Source organism: Eschrichtius robustus, chromosome 2 (assembly GCF_028021215.1).
Source record: "Eschrichtius robustus isolate mEscRob2 chromosome 2, mEscRob2.pri, whole genome shotgun sequence".
Taxonomy (NCBI): Eukaryota; Metazoa; Chordata; class Mammalia; order Artiodactyla; family Eschrichtiidae; genus Eschrichtius; species Eschrichtius robustus.
Genome location: NC_090825.1, coordinates 35,894,373 through 35,921,327, shown reverse-complemented (window position 1 = coordinate 35,921,327; position 26,955 = coordinate 35,894,373). Strand labels below are relative to the sequence as shown.

The 26,955-nt window shown below is 42.3% G+C and overlaps 1 protein-coding gene across 1 annotated transcript; it reads left to right on the top strand.

Moving 5' to 3' along the window:
• Positions 1-1,204: 1,204 nt before the first annotated feature.
• On the top strand, positions 1,205-26,609 carry CCL28 (C-C motif chemokine ligand 28). Its single transcript, XM_068532595.1, has 3 exons — positions 1,205-1,296; positions 14,933-15,059; positions 26,326-26,609. Exons 1-3 carry the CDS (start codon positions 1,233-1,235, stop codon positions 26,516-26,518), a joined length of 384 nt encoding a protein of 127 aa, XP_068388696.1. The 5' UTR covers positions 1,205-1,232; the 3' UTR covers positions 26,519-26,609.
• The last annotated feature ends 346 nt before the right edge of the window (positions 26,610-26,955 follow it).

Below are 26,955 nucleotides of genomic sequence, written 5' to 3'. Positions count from 1 at the left end.
AAATAATTTCTTAACTGTGGCTGTTTCAGAACATAACTTTTGTGCAGCTTCCCTGACTCACCTTCAGAGCACTTGGTCCTCTGCTAGGTCCAGAGGCTGCGCAGTTGTGGTGGGCGCATGTAGCTTCATGGGCCTTGACAGTCACCTCTGCAGGCTCTATGTGCTCTATTTCCGAGATCTTCGGCAAGAGTCTTAAGACCTTTGGTTAGTGGCAGAGTCTGGAATGGCTGCTCTGCATGACTAGGTCTTCCCATTCTTGGCCTAGCCCGGTGCCCACAAAGCTCCCGTTTCCTATTTTATTATAACTCCAGTTCTTGACAGTGAAATTAGAGCTTGCTTAAGTACCACAACTTGACAGCTGGGGGACAATTCTGACCTCGAGCTCTTGACCTTATAAAGTAGCGCTGCCCAATGCAACTGTAGTGTAAGCTACATAAGTAATTTTCTGAGTAGTCACATTAAAAAAAGTAAAAACGCAGGTGAATAATTTTAATAATATAGCTTATGAAACTCAATATATCCAAATATTATCATTTCAGCACATAATCAATACAAAAATTATTAACGAGATATTTCATATTTCTTTGTACCAAGTCTGGGGCTTTTTTACCAGGCACAGCCCCTCTACCTGTCTTATTACCTTTCTCCTAAATAAACTAACAGCCTCACTGGAAACACTTTGGCTGCAGACCAAGACCAGAATGGGGTTGAATTTTCCCATCTTTCCACCAGATAATGTTTTTTATGACTTGCCACCTTTGTCCCTAGAAACTCAGTTTCAATAAGCTACTAAAAAACTGATTCCTTTATGCAATGGTTCTCAATAGAGGTATCCATCAGAATCACCTACGGAGCTTTTTAAACTTCAAATTACTGGTCCTCTACTCCAAAATTCTGATTTATAACTGTGGAGGAATTCATGTAGGTAGCTATTTTTAATGGTCCCCAAATTCTGATGCACACCTCCAAACTCACAACAATCTCACCAGAGGTCAGATCACCACAGACATCACCTGATCACTCAGGTGGCTGAATACAGGTCTGGTCTTAAGAAAGAGCCTGGTTTCAAGGAAAGAAACATGAGAAAGAGGTACCCTAGCACCTACCAGGGTGGAGCTTTCTGGCTTGCTTTCCTGCACGCTCTTTCTCTGTACCCAAGGGCACTTTTAGCCTCATTTCCTGATCTTAACAGCCTCACCTGCGGTGCTGTCGAGCTGCTGGGGCAGGCAGGAATGCAGCGGACAGGACTCGCTCTCGTGGCCTTGGCTGCCTGGGTGGCTCTTCGCCCCTCGGAAGGTGAGCGGCGGGCTGGCTATCTAAGCCTCCAGGGGAAGGAGGGGGGCTGCCTTCCAAGATGGAGCTGGAAGGAGTGAGGTACTCCAGCAATTAGGGGCCGGAATTTCCAATTATCTACATGAGAGTGGCATAGGTTTAAATTCCTCATCTCCAAGAGGCAATTTCAGGAAGGAACATCATTTGAACTGAAATATCAGTAATTTGCCACCAGTGCAACTTTGAGCAGTGCTTTCTTTTCTGATGATAGTATCTTAAGAGAATCCCTGGGTAGAGGCTGGAGGAAAGCCCCTATTATTCAACTGTCTTCCCCCTTACCCTGACCTGCTAAACTGTCTGAATACAAGTGTGCATATTCCTGGAAGAAAGATAGACTTGACCTCTGGTTTATGTTTTGGTAAGTTGCAAGCTTTCTGATCAAAGTCAGCCCTGTGGTTACTGAAAACCAAAACTTCAGTCTGATCTTTAAAAAGGGACACAGGATAAAGGAGATGATTGAACCATACAATTTATATCAAAGAGAACTTCTATTGTGATTTGCTAGCATATAGGTGGAGATTATAACTGCATCTGGACTGGAGGCAATCTTTTCTACTGTATTTAGGAAACCCTAAATATAGGTATTTAATACTTGACAGATTTGACTCTTTTCCACTGTCTTCTTTTCTGAAACTTTACCCTGAATAGAGTCTCTAAATTCAGAACAGAGGTGAAATGTAAGTTTTGTTTGGTCTGCTTTTTGAAAAATTAAGCCAACACTTTTATTATTTTGTTTTAATTTAAAAAAATTTTATTTATTTATTTTGGCCGCACCGGGCGGCCTGTGGGATCTTAGTTCCCCAACCAGGGATCGAGCGGGTGCCCCCTGCAGTGGAAGCGCGGAGTCTTAACCCCTGGACCACCAGGGAAGTCCCGAGCCAACGTTTTTAAACTGACAGATTTCAAATACACATACTCATATACACACACATACGAATTCGATTTTAGAGCTTCTCTTGAAAAATCAGATCTGGCAACAATGGTTCCACATTCTCCGGCAAGGACGAGCTAGAGCAGACCAGCCTCTGTCCTACTGTGGAGTTGGCTATCATCCTATTAGCTGCCTGGTTCCTGGAGGCATTTGCTTAGGGACTCCCGATATAGTGCCCCAATCTACTGAGCTTTATTACTGAGCACAGTTCTTCATCTCTATCCACTTATCTTAGCAAAACAAAAAGGTTTTCAGTTTATATGTTTCTGTAAATTTTTCAGAAAATTTCGCCATTGAAATTTTAGGACTCACCCCCATTGTTAAACAGAAGTCTACCAGCTAAGGCTTTATTCCTAGTTTTAGCAATGCAATTTTTTTTTTTTTCTCACATAAAGATTTGAAATAAAAGTGTATACAACTCCCGCTTCAGCTTCCGGGCCTGTTTCTAGCTTCCCCCCAGCCGCAGCAGCAGAAGCAGCCCTCCTCCAGGAGAGGAGGGAGGGAGAGGCTGGCGGAGGGGGCAGGGTAATGAGGGAAGCCCTGCCAGACCCAAGGCCAAGGTCTGCATGGGACTGAGCTCTGGCAGAGAGGGCGGGACCACAAAACACAGAGGTGTTTGAAAAGGAACAGTTGGTGATGATAAGAAAGAGCTGAGGAGACCCAACAGTAACTTTCTGGGTTAGTCTTGGGGCTTTTTCCTAAGGCAGTTTGGGTCACAGGAAAATCACATTGTCTGAGAAGCTCCAGCTTTCTGCAATTTAAAAATAAGTGATGTCGGGGTTAAAATACATGAGAGTAGGCCTGAGAACAGTTGTGGAACTGAGGGGCAAGCCCACTGCTTTCCGTGCCAAACGTCCATTCACGCGTCTGTGTGTCTCAGGTGCCCTGTGGGAGGCTGTAATGAATTCAGGCTGGGAGGAAGGTCGGATAGGGAGGGAGGGAAGGAGGAAAGTGAATACTGAGCAGCGCAGGGAAGGAGGTATACGTGGCCCTGGCAATTGTCTCAGGCTGAGGGAGGGGATAGGGAAGTGGCCCGTGCCAGTGTGGGACTTTGGGAAATACATTTTGTTTTTTGAGGCATTAAATGTTCCATTATCTTAATGGTGCCTGAAGTGTCCATCTTGATGTGATGGCTCAGTAACTGGCATCCCCAAAATATTCTGCATAAATCAGGGAGCAGTTGACTTACCCATAATTAGAAGCCCTGGACCCTCCTCAAAGATAGGGCATACTCCACACCTGCTGACATGGCTGCCAGCTCCCAGAACTCAATTCCGACTCCATAAAAATGTCTATCATCCAGTGGCCAAGAGCCGGATTATTTAAAGCCACAATCTAGGGCTTTGTGAGCCTTGCTGTTTTTATTGTGTGTTAAAGACTAAGGGTCCACTTTGTCCAGCAGATACAAGTTGGGGGATTTTGCTTGAGTCCCAAATTGGCTTTCTTCAAATTTCCTGTGACAAGCTACTTTCTCAGTGCAGGATGGCTCCTGATTAGAGACACTTGCTAGGGACTTGCTGCTTGCATCCTGAAAGAAAACTTTATCTTTTGTTTGTTTTAATCATAGAAGACTCACTAAGGAGGGTTGGAAGAATATACATTTGTGCTTGAAAGTTGTTCTGAACAGTTGGGACTCTGTTTCACCAGGAGTGGTTCCTGAGAAGCCAGACAGGACGTGCCCAGTAAATCTGCCCTTCAGTTTCTCTCCAAGTGTGCCCTTTAGTTAAAACAATAGGTCCTGATTTCCCTGAGTTCAATAACATTATTGGATTTAGCATCTCGATTTGGTTTAAAAAAACCCAATCATCATCTTTATAATGTAGTTCAGGTTTGTTTGTTTTTAATGTCCTTTTCTATATCTAGAGAAGCAGAGTGGCTTCTTATAATAGCAATCTTCTCAAATTTCAGTCATATATGGGCCCCTTTAAAGAAAAACATTCTCTTTATTCTCAGTGATGACCTTTAAATTATTTTACTACATCACTTGATGTATAAATATATAACTAGGTATAAACCCCATATATATGTGTATATATATGTATGTTCTGCAATTGTAAAACCAAAATAAATTTAAAATTTAAATAAAAACACAACTACAAAGCCAAGAATATTTAAATGTAACAATATTAATTTAATGTAATAGTTAATGTTTGGCCAAAACGAAAATCGCTATTCCAAACATGAATATAGCACTGATACTCGAGGTGCAGGTTTTGAGTTTCATGTGCATAAACTACCCTGTTCAGAATAAGAAGTGTTTTTTCCCCCACCATCTTTTTCTGTTTGAACCCTGATGGTATAATTTGCCCCTCCCTTAGCATGAACCCATTTTGAAATTCCACTCTGTTTTCTTCTTATTGGCCTGGGACAATTAAGATAGTATCTGACTTGGTAACAACACTAGCATAAACTTAAAGCAAAATTCAAATGTCCTGCAAGTGCTCCTTTAAGACGGTCTTCCAGAAGGTCCGAAACATGTCTATTTAAAGATTATCATTGAGATGAAATATTAAATTTAGGCATTGTCTGGAGAGCTCACGGACCCTGAGAACACATCCCCAGAGGTCTATGAAACCCAGTTTAAGAAATGCTGGCATACTGGGAAGAGGGTGAGCTTTGGACTCCAAAATGCCAGGTCAGAATTCTAACTACATGAACTTGGGGAATTGCTTAACCATTGCTTAACCAAAGCCACACAGATTTTTAAAAACATTAAATAGGACCATGAAAACGTTCCTGTACCCAATTCCAACATGTGTGTAGGTTTCCCCACACCAACAAACAACACCGAATTCCTCTCAATTCTGACACTATTTACCCAAAGATAGAATCAGATTCCACAGGCAAAGGGGTCAGCCCCACAAGGCTGCCCTCCACTTCGGATGCCAATCGCAAGCCCACATTGTTACCTGTGCTTCTGACCAACTGGCTACAAATGGGTGGTTCCAATTATCTCCCTCCTTGGGCTTGATTAATTTGTTAGAGGGCTCATAGAACTTAGGAAAATCTAGTTACTCACGAGATTACTGATTTATTACAAAGGATATCAAAGGATACGAATCAACAGCTGGATGAAGAGATACATAGGGTGAGGTGGCGAACAAAGGAGCTTCTGTCCTTGTGGAGCTTCGGGCCCAGCATGGCGGCACATGGAAGCATTTTGGTTCCCCAACATAGAAGCTCTCCAAACCCCCTCCTTTTTTTGCTTTTATGGAGGCTTTATTACATAGGCATGATTGGTTAACCTATTGGCCATTGGTGATTTTTATTTATTTATTTATTTTTGGCCATGCTGTGCAGCTTGTGGTATCTTAGTTCCTGGACCAGGGATCGAACCCGAGCCCTCAGCAGTGAAAGCGAGGAGTCCTAACCACTGGACCGCCAGGGAATTCCCAGCCATTGGTGATTGATTCAACCTCCAGCCCCTCTCTCCTCCCTGTAAATCTGGGTGGAACTAAAAGTTCCAACCCTAACCAGCCTGCATGCTTAGGTGCTTTGCCAAAGTTACCTTCATTAACATGAACCCAGTTGTGGTGCAAAGGGCTTATTATCAGTAATGACCAGACACTCATTTCACCTTTATGGTTTGAAGCGTTTTCAGGAACTGAGGACAAGAAAACCAAATATTTTAACAACAGATGCTCCCATTGCTCTTATTACAAGGCAATTCCAAGCGTTTTGGGAGCTGTGAGCCAGGAACTTACGTATATTTGAAGATCAGATGTATCTGAGAAATATATTTACGTCATGTGAATGACCTATATTTTGGTTGTCTGAATGTCCAAATATAAATATTTCTTATAAATCACAAAATCACAGAACACAATCTACATACTGCTCTATATTTTTTTCCCACTTAATCAAAGGTAACAGCATATCTGTACAACACTCATAGTCATTTCTTAAAAGTATGCATCATTCATTTTAACAGACAACAAATAAACTTCTTGGAACATTAAACTTTCATTCATTCATTATCAATCAAGAGTCCTATCAAGAGACAGAAACCAGACAATAATTTGTACAGCAAAAGTTTAATACAACAAATTATCAACTATAACAAGAGACAGGCTAGGAGGAGGACACTAAAGCATACAGGAATAGCAGATTTTCCCAGGACAAAATAGAGTACTCAAGAAAGAGATCCTGCACCCCTTCCGTGCCCGGCTGAGACCAAGACCTTGTTGGAGAGGGCACAGCCATGCTCACTGAATGGCAAAAAAAAAATCACCAGGTCTGCTCCCCAGATTGCAGGGGAAAGTTCTTCACAGGGAGGTGTCTCACTGGAGGGAGAGGGGGCCAAGGATGGGGCAGTCTGGCTCCTTAGTTGTGCAGCTGACAATGTTTATTCTGTGGATACCTTTGAAATGGATGCCTTGGCAATCAAAAGCTTAATGTCAGGCACTTACATTACAATCAAAACAGGTGACTTTCAGGCACTTACACTACAAGGGCCCATCTTCATTTCATAGAATAGGCAATTAAGGGTGAATCTGAAGCTAAGGGGCAATACATTGACAATGGACACATTCCACAAACACTCAGACACCTGGATACCTACAATGGAGCTGGCACTGTGTTGTATATTGACCTCCAGATGATGTCTTTTTTGTTTCCATTTATTGTTTACTATTTGTCACTTCTGTTCTAAGCACTTAAATGTATAAACTCATGCAATCCTCACAACCCTATGAGGTAGGTGTATTACCATCTCCATATTGCAGATGAAGAAACTGAGACACAGAGTATTAAGTAACTCACCCAACATCAGCTAGTAAGTGGCAGAGCCAGGACTTGAACCTGGTAGTCTGTCTCCACACACCTAATGACTGTGCAGTAATACCTGTCAGCATGTCTCTACGGCAAAAAATTACCTAACCGCCTTCAAGACTACCCCCTGAGCACTCCAGTGTCCACGATGTAAGAAGTACTGGTGACCAAAGCTGTTCAGATTAACTAAAGAAAAACCCTCATTCACTCTCCATTACACAAACATTATCTCAGGGCTCCAAGAAGTCTCTGGGAGAACTTTATTTGGGCACAGCAGTTTCATGCATCATATCTTCATGACTCCTTCTTGCCTATATGGTGACAGCAGTGGACACCTTTGTCTGTAGGCATCCACAGTGTGGTATGGCTCCATTAAGGTGTGAAGTTCACTGGAAGGGGAAATGTGTCCCCAACCATATTTGGAACATTTATTTAACTACTATCATTCTTTTTTTAATTAAAAAAATTTTTTTTATACTGCAGTGGTAACAGGGACGAAAAGGGGGAGACAAATCTGAGAAATGTCCAGGGAGTAAAATTTACAGGTGTTTGTGACTGGCTGTGGAGTGCAGGAGGATGGAATGACACACGGGTTTCTGGCTTGGGTAACTGTAAACAATGGTTAAATGAGATGAGAAAATGAAAAGGAGTAAGTTTAAAGTGGCAGGAGATAATGTCCTCAGTTGGATACAGAGGAATGACTGCATTAGGGGAATGAGGAATTTAGTGTCTTGAAAATCAGGGATATGGAAAATTTCTAGGAAGGAAAGGGTAAAAATGTCACATGCAGCAAGGAGGTCTTCTAAGATGTAAGGAAATTGTCTGCTGGGGTAGGGGCTCTGAGTTCAGGTACAGTGACTCACTAATTTTTGTATACTTAGTGCCTGGAACAACGACTGACACAAAGTAGGCGCTCAATAAACGCTGCTGAATTGTACTGATGTGGCAATTACCTTCATTAGTAAAATAATACTTAAACGATTCAAACTCAAAAAGATTTGTATGAGATATTGTTGCTCTTCTCCCAGGGAAGGTTTTTCTTGACCTAACGAAGCCTAAGTTTTCATTAAAAAAATTTTTTAAGGAAATGTAGAAAACTTATCAATCCAACCGAAGGGGAAAAAAGCAAAGAAAAAAGATGACTGAAAATACAAAATAAGATGGATAAATAAATTTAACCAAACGTTTAGTGTCACGCTATTAATATCAGAAAAACAGAATTTAAGCAAAAGTCTGTAATAGCACTAGAGGAATCTTAGGGAAGGATAAATACAATCAATCCACCAAGAAGGTTCACCCAAGGCTGAGAATAGGGTGCGGAAGTGATGTGACCGAGGTGAGTCGTGCAAGCGCAGGGTCGAATTTTGTTTTTATTTAAAATTGCAGTATTTCATTCATCATATACGTCTTTGTATTAATTCTTATCTTTAAAAATGCTGCATTAAAATGTGACTTGTCTTCGTTACTGAGTTTTTTGGCGCCCCTTTAAATTTGGCACCCGAGGCTAGTGCTTCTACTCGAATCCCGGCTGCATACCGGAAGGGTACTTGTACGCGTTTGAAAATATAGCCCCAAGCGATGTATTGTAAAAGCAGACAGACTGGCAAGAAAAAAAAAAACCTGACATAATCTCAAGAACAGTGTAAGATTTCTTACCTACGTGCATCAGAAACGGATAGATCAAGCACCCAAAGCACTAACGGAGGTAGGAAAGACGTGCCCAGAGCAACTGACTTTGCCCCACAAGTCCAGGAAGGACAGCCCGCCGTACGCCAGGCTGGCCCTGCGCGCCCCGGCCGGGCTCTCCCGCGCCGCCAGAGCGCGTCCTCAGGAGCCGCCGGGCAGAGGCTGGACTCGCGCTTCCGCTCGGGGAGGTCCGGGCGGCGGGCGCAGGTGCCTGCGGTTCCAGGGTCGCGGCAGGGGAGGCTCGCGCTGGCGGACGTCCGTGGGTGCGTGAGCAACCCGGCCACCACGCTGGTCGCGTGATGTTACCCTCCCGGAGGCGCACTCCTTATACTTGCCCGCTTCTCCGCTCCCGCGCCCTCCCTGCGCCGCACGCACCAAACACCCGCTAAGCGGAAAGCAGGCCCACCTTGCCTGTGGCGCCCAGAAGGTTGCACAGGCGCGGAGACCGGAAAAGCGGCGGGACGTGGCCCAGACAAGCGACGACAAGCACCACCCGCTGCCCGCGGCTGTCGCCCCGCACTCCTCCTCCTCCTCCTCCCCGTCTTTGGGCGGGGGCTTCGGCTTCAGCACCTAGTTTCCCGATCCAAGGCCGCCTTGCCTACAGATAGGGTGTAGCGCGACAGCCGTAAAGCGCCGCAGCGTCGTGCTGGTGTCTTTTTCCTATCTTCGTTTTAGTTTCCTCTGATTTTCCTTTTCTAGGGTCGCGAGTTGAACCCTTTATTTTATCGTGTTTGTGTTTTAAATAAATGCACTTAGGCTAAATTTAGCTGTATCCTACCTGTTATAATAAATAGCACCTCCGCTGTTTTCCAGAATAAATGTTTCGTGATTTCACTTTTAACCAATGAGTTGAATGCATTTTTTAGTTTCTAAGCAAATGGTTTTTGTAAATTTATAAATATATTTTCTTTACTATTTAGACCCAGATTTTTAAACGGTTACTTTGCACAGGAACTGCCTCTTCAAACACTGTATACTAAAAAAGAACTCAACTATAGATACGGTAAGATAGTGCTGTGATTCAGGGAAGGAAAAACAAATTTTTCCTTCTACCCTTCTAGGTTCTGTACCAGAACCCCTGTAACAAAAGACAGATTAACAAGAGAAAAGCATACAAATTTATTTAATGGGTGCCTTTGAGGCAGGAGATAGACGGGCCCCAAGCTAGGCATTTACAACTGGCCTCCCGTTTACATTTCTTGGGGCAGGAAAAAAGTGGGCTTCAGGCGGGACACTTACAACTAGCCTCCTGTTTGCATTTCCTGAGACAGGAGTTAGATGGGCTCCAGGTTAGACATTTAAAATCAGCCTCCTGTTTACTGTCCAAAATGGAAGCTATAACAGGGACAGGGTAAATAGCCAAGATTTGTCTCTCTTGGATGCCTTAAGATAACAGTTATGGCAAGAACAAAGAGGGGCAAAACGTTGTTTGAGTAAAGGATCAAGGGATCTCCGTTCCCCCCCTCCTTGGGGCAAGGGAGACACTAAACATGCACAGAAAGCCTCCTTGGGGGTCAAAAGTCAGGGAACAACGCCAGGCCATGATGAGTCTTGCGTTCCGCCCCCCCCCCCCCATCCTTTGTGTTGAGATCCATCTTAGCTGATAAGTGCGTGCGCACCTACGGGGAGGGTCCTGAGACAAATTAGCCTAGGGGGAGAAAACAAGATGATTGGCCAGAAGGGAGACAAGGACCCAGAAAACTGCCCCCTCATAAAGGATTTAAACTTCCCGAAGGTGCGAGTCTCTCGGAGTTTGCCTGTGCGTCTCTCCGCATGTCCTCTGCTCTTCCAAAACACTTTTTACTTTTCTCTTTACCTTCTGCCTCCTCTCCTGAATTCTTTCCTGACAAGGCAGGCAAGAACTGGGGGTTTAGGCCCTAGCCGCTGGCCTCTGTGGTCTAGCAGTTAGGACTCCCGGTCAGGGAACTAAGATCTTGCTTCCAGCTACTGCTCGCTACTGCTTGCTACAAGCTGCCGCTTACTGCTGCGTGCGTCCGAAATCACCTTCACGAGGAAATGAAGACCCAAAGAAGCTGTCTGAGTTACTGAAATGGAGCAGGACCCTATGGTCCTTCCCCCCACCCTCCGTGTCCTCAGCCTGCCTTTTATCTGTGGAAAAAATTGAGCCAAAGAATACGTTTCATCAGAGAAGTGAGAAAATGCAGAAACAGGAAAACAGTCAAAGGAGACCAAATTATAATAGTTTAGTCATTAAGCAAAGTCAAGGACTTTTAGTTTCTCCTTAAGGGCTGTAGATAATATTCGGAGCCATACCCTGTGAGCTGTACATAAGCTGCCACAGTTCCAAGAATTGGCCTCGAAAGAAATGGGAACCAACCAACCCCGGAACTGAAGATTAACTGTACCTAAAACAATCGATATGACGCTGGTCAGACCACCGATGACTGTCAGAGCTGACTGGATTGTTTCTGCACGTAGCCCCCTCCCTCTGTCTATAAAAGCTCTTGCCCCCTGATTGTCAGAGGGGGAGTCGGCCTTTGGACAGGAGTCTGCCCTCCATACCCTGCCCCCACCCCGGTTGCCGGCGTCCAAAATAAAGCAAACTTTCCTTTCCACCAGCCTGGCCTCTTTGTTGGCTTTTGAGCGGGAGCAGCTGGACCTGGGTTTAGTAACATTACGACTTATAAGTTGGACAAAGAGTGGTAATTGTGAAAACGTGAGAAGACAAAGGAACTTGGGCTAAAGCAGTTAAGCATGGAAAAGTGACTAGGAACATAAGGCTTAGTTTAACAAGGTTCGTTTGTGGTTCGTTTGTGCAGAGTTTCCTTGTCTTCAGCTTCCTGTGGGGTGGAGATACCATCTCACTTCACCCAGAAGGTGGGGTGGTACCACCCTCTGCTGCTAAAAATTTCTTTCTTCCCCAGGTGTTGGGAGAGTACCTTTAACTTGGAAGTTTTCTCTCTTGTTTTTAGGAAAGTCAGAGTACCATTTCTGCATCTGTTGGTTTTTTAAGTGGCTTTAACTTAAAATAATCAACATGCCAGAGTGGCATATTTTGGGGTGGCGTGTTCTGAACTCTTTCGGTGACAAAACATTAGAAATTGTAGATGAAATGTACAATTTCTTAGAAGGCTAAGATATCAAAATTGACTGGAGAAGTTACAGAAAATCTAAATAAACATGTAACTATTAAGGAAGTTAAGTCAGAATTGAACATCTTTTCTTCAGATAGACAGCAGGCCTAGATGGTTTTAGAGGTTTTACCAAACATTGGAGGGACAGATAATCCTTGTCTTACACAAACTTTTTCAAATAATAGAAAAACAGAGAAAGCTACCCAATGCATTGTTGAGATTAATATAATGTTAACACTCAGAACATTCAAGGATGATATCAGGGGATAAAAGTATGGACTAATCTTTTTTATGAACATAGATGCAAAAATATAAAAATGCAAAAATAAAAATATGTTTTTATATTTATATTTATCATCGAAATCAGAGGAAGTTCCTGGTGGTTCTTTAAAAATGGAAATATTCTGATAGGAAGCTGCTCTAGAAAACCTCTAGGGGGCGATGTTATCTAAAAGAATCTTACCTTTGCCGTAGTCCAAACCACGCTGTTAAGATTCTTCATTGCTTAACTCCTTGTGCATGCTTCAGAGGATTCCATCTTTCTCGGCCTTTTACATTTCCAGCTGCCTCACTAGGGCACCAGTCACATCTGTGAACATATGATAAATGCTGGCCTGCCTCTTGCCTGTCGATAGTTAATCTGTCTTAGGTTAAGTGATCTCCAGGTAAGCCCAGCCTACCTTTATATCTGAGAAATATAATTCAGTTTATTAAGTACATATAGGTCCTGAGTGCTTTTCTGGCTTAAAACTGTGCTTTGAATTGATGTCAGCACTCCAATAACTCAAATTCTTAAGCACATAGGTTTGCCTATGATTCTTAATTCCCACAATTCTTCTGAAAGTCCATTTCATATTTTATAGTTGCCTGGGTTACAACTAATAACAGAAGTATGTGTAGTAGTAACTCTTCATCTTTCTACCCCCAGGGTCCAGCATAGTGATTCACTGTAAAAGAACTCATAGACATAGATATAGGTAGTGTTTCATTTATAAGAATTCACATAGTAATTCTTTTTTTTTTTTTTTTTTTAGAATTAATTAATTAATTTATTTATTTTTTGGCTGTGTTGGGTCTTCGTTTCTGTGCGAGGGCTTCCTCTAGTTGCGGCAAGCGGGGGCCACCCTTCATCGCGGTGCGCGGGCCCCTCACTATTGCGGCCTCTCTTGTTGCGGAGCACAGGCTCCAGACGCGCAGGCTCAGTAGTTGTGGCTCACGGGCCCAATTGCTCCGCGGCATGTGGGATCCTCCCAGACCAGGGCTCGAACCCGTGTCCCCTGCATTGGCAGGCAGACTCTCAACCACTGCGCCACCAGGGAAGCCCCACATAGTAATTCTTATATAGTAAGATGGGTGAATGAATGAATGGTTACATGAATAAACCCAAAACCTTGTTTGGGATATTAAAACAGTTTGACTTGGAGAATAGGAAGCACAGCGTAGCTAAAGAAAGAAACAATTAGTTTAAGGAAATCAATGCATTAATAAATGTGAGGACAACCCGTGTCCTTCTCCCATCGTACTTTTTAAAAAATTGAAATAAGGAATTCCCTGGTGGTCCAGTGGTTAGGACTTGGCGCTTTGCTGCTGTGGGCCTGGGTTCGAAGCTCAGCACGCCCCCCCCCCCAAAAAAAGCATATAATTCAGGGAGTTCACTGGTGGCCTAGTGGTTAGGATTCTGGGCTTTCACTGCCGTGGACCGGGTTCAATCCCTGGTCAGGGAACTGAGATCCCGCAAGCTGCGGGATGTGGCTAAAAAAACCCAAAAAACCAAAAACAAACAAAAAAAGGGACACAATTCAGTGATTTTTAGTATATTCACAGAATTGTACAACCACTACCACTATCTAATTTCAGCCTGTTTCATCAACCGAAAAAGAGACCCTGTACCGATTCGCAGTCATTTCCCATTCCCTCCTACTCCTACTCCCACCCCTGGCAACCACTAATCTGCTTTCTGTCTTGATGGATTTGCCTATTCTGAACATTTCATATAAATGGGATCATACAATATGTGGCTTTTTGAATCTGGCTTCTTTCACTTATAATCTCTCCTTGTCCCAAGAGCAGGGACCTCTATGGCTTAGAGCTGACACCACTGAGGGGTTTTACTCATTTCTTTTAACCTCTAATTCAGGGGCTAACTTCTGTCTGTTATTATGAGACTGCCACCTGCAGCCACTGTTGACTATAATTTCTAATTTTTTTTTAAAAAAGTGTATTACCCACTTGGAAGAATGAGGAGCATAGAATACTGTGCATGTGGCATGTAGGAATTTGCAGATACACATTTTAGTAGGAGATTAGGTTTCCTTGCATATTTGTGTTGCCCTTTTCTCCTTATATCTGGGTAACATAAGCTCCTCCTAACCTGACTTCCTGCCCCGGTCACTCCTCACTTATCTTATCCCCACTTGCTCATCACTGCAAGACAAATTTTCCTAAAACCCTTCTCCTTTCTCAAATCTTTAATGGACTCCATTTCATAAAAGATAAGCCTCCTTAGACTGACATTCAATGGGGTGTGACCTCAGTCTATGCTTTGAACATACCTCCCATTACTCAGTTTCCCAGCCACTCAGTTCAGACCAAGTGGTCTATTTTTCTCTATTCTCTAAATGTGCCCTGGGCTTTCCTATCTCAGAACTCTTGACCATGCACTTCCTTTGGCCTGGACAAGTTTTCTCCATTTTTCTCCACCCATCCAAGTCCTTAAAGATTCAGTTAAGAACTTCCCTGGTGGGTCAATTTCAAACCTGCTCCAGGGACCCATGTGGTTGCTGCCTTCTGAGCTCACGGGACACTTTGTCAACTTCACCTCTTTAAGCAAGTACGGTTGCAACCCCAGTAACATCATCTGAAGCTGTTTCTCAACTCTTGCCTTGTTCTGTGTCTTTGCTTGTGCTTAGTTTTATCCCCCCCCCTCCCCAATATAGTGTAAGTTCTGGAAGGTAGAGACGTGTCCTGCCCTGGAGTCTGCATGCACAAAGCCCCCAGTAAGTGTTTGCCTCTTGCTCCAGTGGGTTAACATTCTGTTTCTCTAGAGTCTTCAAGATAAGAGCCAGGCCAGTGTTGGGTAAACAGTAAGAGTTCACATTTCTTTCTTCTCCTCTTTTAGCCATACTTCCCATTGCCTCCAGCTGCTGCACTGAGGTTTCACATCATATTTCCAGAAGGCTTCTGGAAAGAGTGACTACATGTAGCATTCAGAGAGCTGACGGGGATTGTGACTTGGCTGCTGTCATGTGAGTGTTCTTGGGCAGGGAGGTCTAGACCTGCAGAGTGATCATTTCTCGTCTAGTGAACAATAGGTTGGGGAGACTTTGCCTGATACACAGCATACAAATAATTATTTGAACAAGGGAGGGGAGGGTGGCGTGAATGTGCACTCTCTCTGTGTCAGGATGTCCAGAGGCACATGCCAACCCTCCGTTCCCTGCACTGCACTGCTGTGCTGAGAGGGAAATGCCTTTAGTCACCAAAAAGTGTGCACGACTTTCCTCAGCCAAACAAGGGACATTCTGAGTGAAAACAAAAGCAAAAACAAAAATAAAAACAGAAGGTGACTCTATTCAATTTCATGGCTTTAACTATAATTTTTCCCTGCAAGTAATGGGCTGCTATCATTTTTCCTCTCTGAATTCATCAGAAGTGTATGTAAGATTCAAACAGAAGCGTGGAGGTGTCCATACCTGTCACAAGTGCTACATGCAATCAAGTTCAAATGCCCTTCTTTGCTTTTGATTCTGGGCTATTGGCTCTTGGTGAACCCTCTCACCCCTCCTACCTCCACCCATGGCTCAGCTATTCAAAACTCTGGACTTATATATGTACTCAACGTCTCCACAGAGACTTTAGAATCGGAAATGCATTGGTACTTAGCAAATCTGGGTTCTGACAATAATGCTGTGAGGAAGGCATAAATCATATCCATGTCACACAGGAGAACGCTGTCACTGAGCAGATGACAGAGCTCACCTGGTGACAGATAGCTAGTGAACGGCAGAAATGAGATGAGAACCCAGGTCTCTTCGTTCAGAACACTATAGTCCAAGGTCTCTCAAAACAATGGTGGGACTACCCATAAAATGTTCTCCCAAACTCCAAAGCATTTGGCACCTTTAAATCATAACAAGGGCACATTAGGCATCTCCCAGGAGTGCTGGTTTTAATACCACTTGTGGCTCCAGGTGACACAAATAAGCCCTTTGGGCTACAAATAAGCCCAATGCCTGAGTTCCTGAGTCACTGGGGAACCTCTTTATTAATTGAATGAATTCAACAAATATATATTGATTAGCGATTATGTACCAAGTACACTTCTATGTGCAAAGATACAGCAGTAACAAAACAGACTCTGCCCTCCTGCAGTCCCCAGGAGACTCTATCCAACTGGGTCCTGCAGACCATTCTCTGAGATTTAAGATACATTTTCCCCCCTTTCAGAGGAATCCATCCATTACTCATCCTTGAGAAACACTTCTCCAAGAAAAGATTCTCAGAAATTCAGAGGAAGAGTTTGTAAGCTGTCCATGGAGAGACTTTCTTCAGGTCACGGGGCTGTGAATTCCCTGAAACTTGTGGGTATGAATGTGTGAGCATTTTCTTAGGGAGAAGGTCCATAGAATTTATAAGCTCCTCAAAAGGATCTCATATCCAACAAAGTTTAAATATCACACTTGGGGTTAGATGTACGGAGGAAGACAATTCCTGACCCAAACTTTTAATAAGCACGAGTGTCTGTGGGGGAGAAGCGAGAGGACTGGAAATTCTCTCCGTGTCTCCTCAGATCACGCCCCCTCATTGGTGCCCTCAGCTCAGGGGGGTTAGTCGGCGGGAACCAGTGACTCCCATAGCAATCCGGGGAGTACTAACTGACGAGCTCCCTTCTGAGGGGTTGCTTCACGTTCCCAACGGGCTTGAAAAGATCCCATAGTATATGCCTGGCCAAGATCCCATCATTTTTTATTTAATCTGAATAAAGGGTGCTGGTAATAGTTGGAGAGTGAAAATTCATAGGCAGTTCATGGATAGGCAATGCTCTGGAAAATTGGAAACACCTGGGTATTTGTGTCAGCCCTACCTAGCTGAAGTAAATCTGCCTGAGGCTGCTCTCAGAAATGCTAGATTCTCAGCTTTCAATTCCTTCCACCTCACTGGCATATGTCACCTCAGACTAAAAAAGACTTCAGAACTTGTAAGGGCTCCCGTGGGGCTCCCAGAAAGCCACAGAGAAAGAACCAGAGGAGGTGTCTGTGTGTATATGAGTAAGAGATAGATGCTGGGGACTCTCAGGGGACACTATTCTCAGAATTTTCAGAGAAGTTTCTTTGGGTTAAGCAGGTGTGAGATAGAGATCTAAAAGGTATAGGTACAGGGACTTCCCTGGTGGTCCAGTGGGTAAGACTCCACGCTCCCAATGCAGGGGCCCTGGGTTCGATCCCTGATTGGGGAACTACATTCCCCACGCAGGAGCTAAGAAGCCCGCATGCCGCACTAAAAAGTCCACATGCCACAACTAAAGATCCCACATGCTGCAACTAAGACCCAGTGCAGCCAAAATAAATAAATAAATAAATAAAATAATAAATAAATACCAAAAAATAAAAGGTATAGGTACAGAAATATTGCAAGTCCTCACTTCGATAAGGGAAAATATGATCAAAAACATGAGTCTTCATTTTAAAAAGGACTCAATTTTAATTAAAGGGAAACCCTGAAGACAATCACTTGGATCTAAAAATACTTCATCCAAGTACAAGTTTTTAAATTGGCCCCTCTGTGCTAATAAGACAGCTGAAAAATATAGAGTAGTTATGACTTGGTCTCAAATAAGATGAAATTGGACTATGTAGTATTTTGTAATCATAAATTACAGGTCATCTCTGTCGTGTTTTCTGATTCGACATAAATAAATAAATGTTCTCTTGTTTTCAAATTGTTTTACTACAGACCATGTTTTTACTTATCCAAAATGTAGTCCCTTAACCTTGACTGTGTATAAAGACGTTAAGGTTTGAGACAAGTGTTTTAGATGTAGAAACTATTGCAAGCATTGAAAATACAATTCCCAAAAAGCATGTATCAATATTATTAATCACAATTAACTAATATAAATTAACTTACATTGAACTCACTAGATTTATTTCCTTGTCCTTTCTGCCTAGAAATAGGTCCTTTGTTTCACACCCTTTAAACAATCGCTGGAATATTTGATGTCTGAGACAGCAGTTTGTTTAAAATTTCTCTACAGTGACTTCATTAAAGAGCTTCTAACTCTTTCTAAACATAAACACAAGGCAAAGTTGTATATCTTGAGCGAGCACTGCGTTTTTTTGTTTCTGTTTTTGTTTTCATCTTTTGGCCATGCTGTGCAGCATGTGGGATCTTATTTCCCAGACCAGGGATCAAACCCTTGACCCCTGCAGTGGAAGCGCAGAGTCTTAACCACTGGACCGCCAGGGAAGTCCCTGAGTTGTCTTGAATCATATAGACATTATCCGCTGGGAAGAAAATTTAGAGTTATTGAATGATGATATTTGGGAATCTTTAGTACTTTTTCAAAAGCGGTGTTGAAGGGCTGTTGTGCTTAGAGGAATAGGTAAAGAAATAAAGTTTAGAGATTAACCAAGATGGCAGAGTAGAAGGACGTGCTCTCACTCCCTCTTGCGAGAGCACCAGAATCACAACTGGCTGCTGGACAATCATCGACAGGAAGACACTGGAACTCACCAAGGAGGATACCCCACATCCAAGGACAGAGGAGAAGCCACAGTGAGACGGTAGGAGGGGCACAATCAGAGTACAATCAAATCCCATAACTGCTGGGTGGGTGACTCACAGACTGGTGAACACTTATACCACAGAAGTCCACCCACTGGAGTGAAGCTTCTGAGCCCCACGTCAGGCTTCCCAACCTGGGGGTCTGGCAACGGGAGGAGGAATTCCTAGAGAATCAGACTTTGAAGCCTAGTGGGAATTGATTGCAGGACTTTGACAGGACTGGGGGAAACAGAGACCCCACTCTTGGAGGGCACGCACAAAGTAGTGTGTGCATCGGGACCCAGGGGAAGGAGCAGTGACCCTGGGGGAGACTGAACCAGACCTACCTGCTGGTGTTGGGGGGTCTGCTGCAGAGGCGGGAGGTGGCTCTGTTTCACCGTGGGGACAAGGACACTGGCAGCGGAGGTTCTGGGAAGTGCTCCTTGGCATGAGCCCTCCCAGAGTCTGCCATTAACCCCATCAAAGAGCCCAGGTAGGCTCCAGTGTTGAGTTGCCTCAGGCAAAACAACTAACAGGGAGGGAACCCAGCCCCACCCATCAACAGTCAAGTGGATTAAAGTGGATTAGAGCTCTGTCCGCCACAGCAACAGTCAGCTCTACCCACCACCAGAGCCTCCCATCAAGCCTCTTAGATAGCCTCAACCACCAGAGGGCAGACAGCAGAAGCAAGAAAAACTACAATCCAGCAGCCTGTGGACCAAAACCCACAGTTACAGAAAGATAGACAAGATGAAAAGGCAGAGGGCTATATATCAGATGAAGGAACAAGAAAAAACCCCAGAAAAACAACTAAATGAAGTGGAGATAGGCAACCTTCCAGAAAAAGAATTCAGAATAATTATAGTGAAGATGATCCAGGACCTCGGAATAAGAATGGAGGCAAAGATTGAGAAGATGCAAGAAATGATTAACAAAGACCTAGAAGAATTAAAGAACAAACAAACAGAGATGACCAATACAATAACTGAAATGAAAACTACACTAGAAGGAATCAATAGCAGAATAACTGAGGCAGAAGAACGGATAAGTGACCTGGAAGACAGAATGGTGGAATTCACTGCTGCGGAACAGACTAAAGAAAAAAGAATGAAAAGAAATGAAGACATCCTAAGAGACCTCTGGGACAACATTAAACGCAACAACATTCGCATTATAGGGGTCCCAGAAGGAGAAGAGAGAGAGAAAGGGCCAGAGAAAATATTTGAAGAGATTATAGTTGAAAACTTCCCTAACATGGGAAAGGAAGTAGCCATCCAAGTCCAGGAAGTGCAGAGAGTCCCATACAGGATAAACCCAAGGAGAAACACGCCGAGACACACAGTAATCAAAATGGCAAAAATTAAAGACAAAGAAAAATTATTGAAAGCAGCAAGGGAAAAACGACAAATAACATACAAGGGAACTCCCATAAGGTTAACAGCTGATTTCTTAGCAGAAACTCTACAAGCCAGAAGGGAGTGGCATGATATACTTAAAGTGATGAAAGGGAAGAACCTACAACCAAGATTACTCTACCCGGCAAGGATCTCATTTAGATTTGATGGAGAAATCAAAAGCTTTACAGACAAGCAAAAGCTAAGAGAATTCAGCACCACCAAACCAACTCTACAACAACTGCTAAAGGAACTTCTCTAAGTGGGAAACACAAGAGAAGAAAAGGACCTACAAAAACAAACCCAAAACAATTAAGAAAATGGTCATAGGAACATCCATATCGATAATTACCTTAAACGTGAATGGATTAAATGCTCCAACCAAAAGACACAGGCTTGCTGAATGGATACAAAAACAAGACCCATATATATGCTGTCTACAAGAGACCCACTTTAGACCTAGGGACACATACAGACTGAAAGTGAGGGGATGGAAAAAGATATTCCATGCAAATGGAAATCAAAAGAAAGCTGGAGTAGCTACACTCATATCAGATAAAATAGACTTTAAAGTAAAGAATGTTACAAGAGACAAAGAAGGACACTACATAATGATCAAGGGATCAATCCAAGAAGAAGATATAACAATTATAAATATATATGCACCCAACATAGGAGCACCTCAATACATAAGGCAACTGCTAACAGCCATAAAAGAGCAAATCGACAGTAACACAATAATAGTGGGGGACTTTACCACCTCACTTACACCAATGGACAGATCATCCAAAATGAAAATAAATAAGGAAACAGAAGCTTTAAATGACACAATAGACCAGATAGATTTAATTGATATTTATAGGACATTCCATCCAAAAACAGCAGATTACACGTTCTTCTCAAGTGCGCACGGAACATTCTCCAGGATAGATCACATCTTGGGTCACAAATCAAGCCTCAGTAAATTTAAGAAAATTTAAATCATATCAAGCGTCTTTTCTGACCACAATGCTATGAGATTAGAAATGAATTACGGGAAAAAAACGTAAAAAAGACAAACACATGGAGACTAAACAATACGTTACTAAATAACCAAGAGATCACTGAAGAAATCAAAGAAGAAATCAAAAAGTACCTAGAGACAAATGACAATGAAAACACGACAACCCAAAACCTATGGGATGCAGCAAAAGCAGTTCTAAGAGGGAAGTTTATAGCTATACAAGCCTACCTAAGGAAACAAGAAAAATCTCAAGTAAACAATCTAACCTTACACCTAAAGAAACTAGAGAAAGAAGAACAAACAAAACCCAAAGTTAGCAGAAGGAAAGAAATCATAAAGATCAGAGCAGAAATAAATGAAATAGAAACAAAGAAAACAATAGCAAAGATCAATAAAACTAAAAGCTGGTTCTTTGAGAAGATAAACAAAATCGATAAGCCATTAGCCAGACTCATCAAGAAAAAGAGGGAGAGGACTCAAATCAATAAAGTCAGAAATGAAAAAGGAGAAGTTACAACAGACACTGCAGAAATACAAAGCATCCTAAGAGACTACTACAAGCAACTTTATGCCAATAAAATGGACAACCTGGAAGAAATGGACAAATTCTTAGAAAGGTATAACCTTCCAAGACTGACCCAGGAAGAAACAGAAAATATGAACAGACCAATCACAAGCAATGAAATTGAAACTGTGATTAAAAATCTTCCAACAAACAAAAGTCCAGGACCAGATGGCTTCACAGGTGAATTCTATCAAACATTTAGAGAAGAGCTAACACCTATCCTTCTCAAACTCTTCCAAAAAATTGCAGAGGAAGGAACACTCCCAAACTCATTCTATGAGGCCACCATCACCCTGATACCAAAACCAGACAAAGACACTACAAAGAAAGAAAATAACAGACCGATATCACTGATGAATATAGATGCAAAAATCCTCAACAAAATACTGGCAAACAGAATCCAACAACACATTAAAAGGATCATACACCACGATCAAGTGGGATTTATCCCAGGGATGCAAGGATTCTTCAATATACGCAAATCAATCAATGTGATACACCATATTAACAAACTGAAGAAGAAAAACCATATGATCATCTCAATCGATGCAGAAAAAGCTTTTGACAAAATTCAACACCCATTTATGATAAAAACTCTCCAGAAAGTGGGCATAGAGGGAACCTACCTCAACATAATCAAGGCCATATATGACAAACACACAGCAAACATCGTTCTCAATGGTGAAAAACTGAAAACATTTCCTCTAAGATCAGGAACGAGACAAGGATGTCCACTCTCACCACTATTATTCAACATAGTTCTGGAAGTCTTAGCCATGGCAATCAGAGAAGAAAAAGAAATAAAAAGAATACAAATTGGAAAAGAAGAAGTAAAACTGTCACTGTTTGCGGATGACATGATATTATACATAGAGAATCCTAAAACTGCCACCAGAAAACTGCTAGAGCTAATTAATGAATATGGTAAAGTTGCAGGATACAAAATTAATGCACAGAAATCTCTTGCATTCCTATACACTAATGATGAAAAATCTGAAAGAGAAATTATGGAAACACTCCCATTTACCATTGCAACAAAAAGAATAAAATACCTAGGAATAAACCTACCTAGGGAGACAAAAGACCTGTATGCAGAAAACTATAAGACACTGATGAAAGAAATTAAAGATGATACCAACAGATGGAGAGATATACCATGTTCTTGGATTGGAAGAATCAACATTGTGAAAATGACTATACTACCCAAAGCAATCTACAGATTCAATGCAATCCCTATCAAATTACCAATGGCATTTTTTACGGAACTAGAACAAATCATCTTAAAATTTGTATGGAGACACAAAAGACCCCGAAGAGCCAAAGCAGTCTTGAGGGAAAAAAACAGAGCTGGAGGAATCAGACTCCCTGACTTCAGACTATACTACAAAGCTACAGTAATCAAGACAATATGGTACTGGCACAAAAACAGAAACATAGATCAATGGAACAAGATAGAAAGCCCAGAGATAAACCCACGCACCTATGGTCAACTAATCTATGACAAAGGAGGCAAGGATATACAATGGAGAAAAGACAGTCTCTTCAATAAGTGGTGCTGGGAAAACTGGACAGCTACATGTAAAAGAATGAAATTAGAATACTCCCTAACACCATACACAAAAATAAACTCAAAATGGATTCGAGACCTAAATATAAGACTGGACACTATAAAACTCTTAGAGGAAAACATAGGAAGAACACTCTTTGACATAAATCACAGCATGATCTTTTTTGATCCACCTCCTAGAGTAATGGAAATAAAAACAAAAATAAACAAATGGGACCTAATGAAACTTCAAAGCTTTTGCACAGCAAAGGAAACCATAAACAAGACGAAAAGGCAACCCTCAGAATGGGAGAAAATATTTGCAAACGAATCAACGGACAAAGGATTAATCTCCAAAATATATAAACAGCTCATTCAGCTCAATATTAAAGAAACAAACACCCCAATCCAAAAATGGGCAGAAGACCTAAATAGACATTTCTCCAAAGAAGACATACAGACGGCCACGAAGCACATGAAAAGATGCTCAACATCACTAATTATTAGAGAAATGCAAATCAAAACTACAATGAGGTATCACCTCACTCCTGTTAGAATGGGCATCATCAGAAAATCTACAAACAACAAATGCTGGAGAGGGTGTGGAGAAAAGGGAACCCTCTTGCACTGTTGGTGGGAATGTAAATTGATACAGCCACTATGGAGAACAATATGGAGGTTCCTTAAAAAACTAAACATAGAATTACCATATGACCCAGCAATCCCACTACTGGGCATATACCCAGAGAAAACCGTAATTCAAAAAGACACATGCACCCAAATGTTCATTGCAGCACAATTTACAATAGCCAGGTCATGGAAGCAACCTAAATGCCCATCAACAGACGAATGGATAAAGAAGTTGTGGTACATATATACAATGGAATATTACTCAGCCATAAAAAGGAACGAAATTGAGTCATTTGTTGAGACGTGGATGGATCTAGAGACTGTCATACAGAGTGAAGTAAGTCAGAAAGAGAAAAACAAATATCGTATATTAACGCATGTATGTGGAACCTAGAAAAATGGTACAGATGAGCCAGTTTGCAGGGCAGAGGCTGAGACACAGATGTAGAGAACGGACATATGGACACCAAGGGGGGAAAACTGCGGTGGGGTGGGGATGGTGTTGTGCTGAATTGGGCGATTGGGATTGACATGTATACACTGCTGTGTATAAAATTGATGCCTAATAAGAACCTGCAGTATAAAAAAACAAACAAACAAACAAACAAACAAACAAAAAAAAGAAATAAAGTTTAGGGATCAATTATAGGTATAATCTATGGCAGGGCCACCCCTTTAAATCCGCTGGACTGTCGCTAGCTACTCTCTTATGGGTAAAGAAAAAAAATCAAGGGATCAGCCTAATGGTTTCTTAGAGTCAAACCTCTTCACCTAGAAGTTCACAACCGGGTGGGTCAGTGCCACCAGAATATTGTGGAGTTGGGGGGAGGGGAGGGAGTCTGAAATAGGCTACCTCCTTGCCTGACATTACCTCGTCTCTTTTTATCCTGATGGAGACACATGGGATACAAGTGGAAGTTTAAGCAGTCTTTAAATTTTAGGATTTTAAAACATCAGAGCATCTTGGATTTGGGAGCTGTGTTCTGGCAGCTGATTGTTCCCTTTGTATTACACTAAGAGGTCGAGGCCCCAATGGGTAGGCCTTTGAAAAGGGTCCCACGTGGCAGGTGTTGCCTGTTTTCCTGTGGCTTTCTTCCGCCCTGGATCCTCTGTCTGTATTCCCCCATCCAGGTCTCTCCTGCAGCCCCAGAGCCAGTGCCCCTCCCTGAGGCTCCTCACTCCCCCAGGAACAGTGGCATTGAGTCCTAGTTCTCTCCTGTGTAACCAAAGGGCTTATCTGGGTGTCGGTGGAGTGGTTCTTGCTGACACCACCGGGAGAGGAGAGAATTTAGTCCTTTGGAAAGGGTAGGAGCTTTAGCTCTTTCTTGTTTGTTGTTTTTTCCTCCACATTAATGCTATAGCCACGTTTTCTCCTATAATAGCTTAAGGCAAACCAACTGGCCATAGTGAGAAGTAGCTTCTCTTTTGAAGACCTCTCAATCTACTACACTTAGAGAATGTGTTGTCTTCCTATTAAGATGCCTCACTTCTTTCAAATTAATAATCCCACATGCTGGCTTTATTATGCTCAAGTGCATTCAAGCCTTTCCCAACTTTTCCTCCCATTTTAGGAGTCCCCACATTAGCTGATGATTCCTCTTGGGTCATCTGGAGAGATGGCAGCCTACTCTCTATCACGGTTTTTTCCCCCAAAGAAAAGGGTAGGGGGTTTCAATTTATCCAGATACAGAAATATTGTATATGTAGAGCCAGCAGGATCTGCAACATTTAATAAAAAGCTGGATGGCATCTGATGGGGTATTAAAACGTCACAATACTTTTGTAACAAGAAATTGTGAATGGTGCTCTAGGAGTCTCCCTCCCCAATATCAACATTTCATATAAAAAAATGAAAACGAAACAAATTCTGAGACATGGTATAGATCTATATTATATTAAAATGTTAATAAATGTCTAGAACATTTTAGTTGATTGTTTTGTTGAAACAAAACCAGATTGTCCTTATTTTGAACAATTTTCACTTCATATCTACAACTAATTACTGGATTCCTGCTCTGAACAAGGCCTTTTCAAGACACTTCCAGACTATTCCTCCTTCGAGGCTCCACAGAAAAAGGAGAGAGTCTGAGACAAGTACTCAGATAAAAGGTGGAGTGAACTAAGTGCCAGAAGAGAGGTAACAAGCGCCACGGAGATTCAAAGGAAAAAAGAGGGCATTTAGCTGAGAGGATCTAGAGAAACCTTAAGGAGGAGGATGTGTTTAAGATGGGCAGTGAGGAAGGAATTGGTTTTGTTGGGTGCTTGGGGTCAGGAAAGAGAATTGTTTTCACATGGTTTCTCTCCTTCCCTCCCCCTCCTCCTCCCCCTCCCCTCCCCCTCCTCCTCCCCCTCCCCTCCTCCTCCCCTCCCCCTCCCCTCCCCCTCCCCTCCCCCTCCAATTCCTTCTCCTTCTCCTTTTAGTATTTTCTGCAGGTGCCTGAGGAACCACAGGCAGCACCATAGTAAAGATTCATCCTTGTGGTCCTCAGCTTTAGGATTCAGTCTATGTCCAAAGATACACTGTCCCAAAGTGGGAACTGCCTATAAGTTCACTAAGTTTTTACTGACTTGTACTTTCTATCAGTGATTTTTTTTCTTCCCTTCTTGGCAGCCTTCACGTCAAGCGCAGAAGAATCTGTGTCAGCCTGCACAATCACGTTATTAAGCAGTGGATGAAAGAACAAGCAGTCAAGAAAGATGCTAAAGGCAACATTTGCCATAAGAAGAAACACCACGGCAGGAGGAACAGTAAAGGAGCACATCAGCGGAGGCATGAAACACATGGCCATAAAACTCCTTATTAGAGAGAGTACAGATGAAGGTACACAGATGAGTCCTGAGTGAACTTGGCCATGGCTGGCTATAAATATATCATGTGAATGTTCCAACAGGGAACAGGGCAAAGCAAAATATATATTTTTTAAAGGAACAATTATACAGATGCAAATGTAGCCAATAATATAATCAACTGAAAAATGAAATGAAGAGAGAATACTTATCTTCACATAATATTTTAAGTGCAGCATACAAATCGAATTTCTCCAGCTTTTTTATTATGTTGTTTTCCAAACCTACAGAGAAGTGGAAAGAATGGTACCGCGAACATCTGTATGCCTTTACCTAGATTAATCCTTGGTAATATTCTGCCACATTTGTTTTGTTCTCTATCTTCTCTCCCTTCTCTCCTTGTACATGTATATATAAAACATTATATACATAAAGATATAATTTTTTTTGCTGA

Bases quoted from the DNA above. Each gene is read 5' to 3' on its own strand.
- CCL28 (XM_068532595.1), top strand. From the start codon at position 1,233: ATGCAGCGGACAGGACTCGCTCTCGTGGCCTTGGCTGCCTGGGTGGCT. The intron at 1,297-14,932 runs GTGAGCGGCGGG...CTCCTCTTTTAG, and splicing joins GGCTCTTCGCCCCTCGGAAG to CCATACTTCCCATTGCCTCC. The intron at 15,060-26,325 runs GTGAGTGTTCTT...CCTTCTTGGCAG, and splicing joins TGTGACTTGGCTGCTGTCAT to CCTTCACGTCAAGCGCAGAA.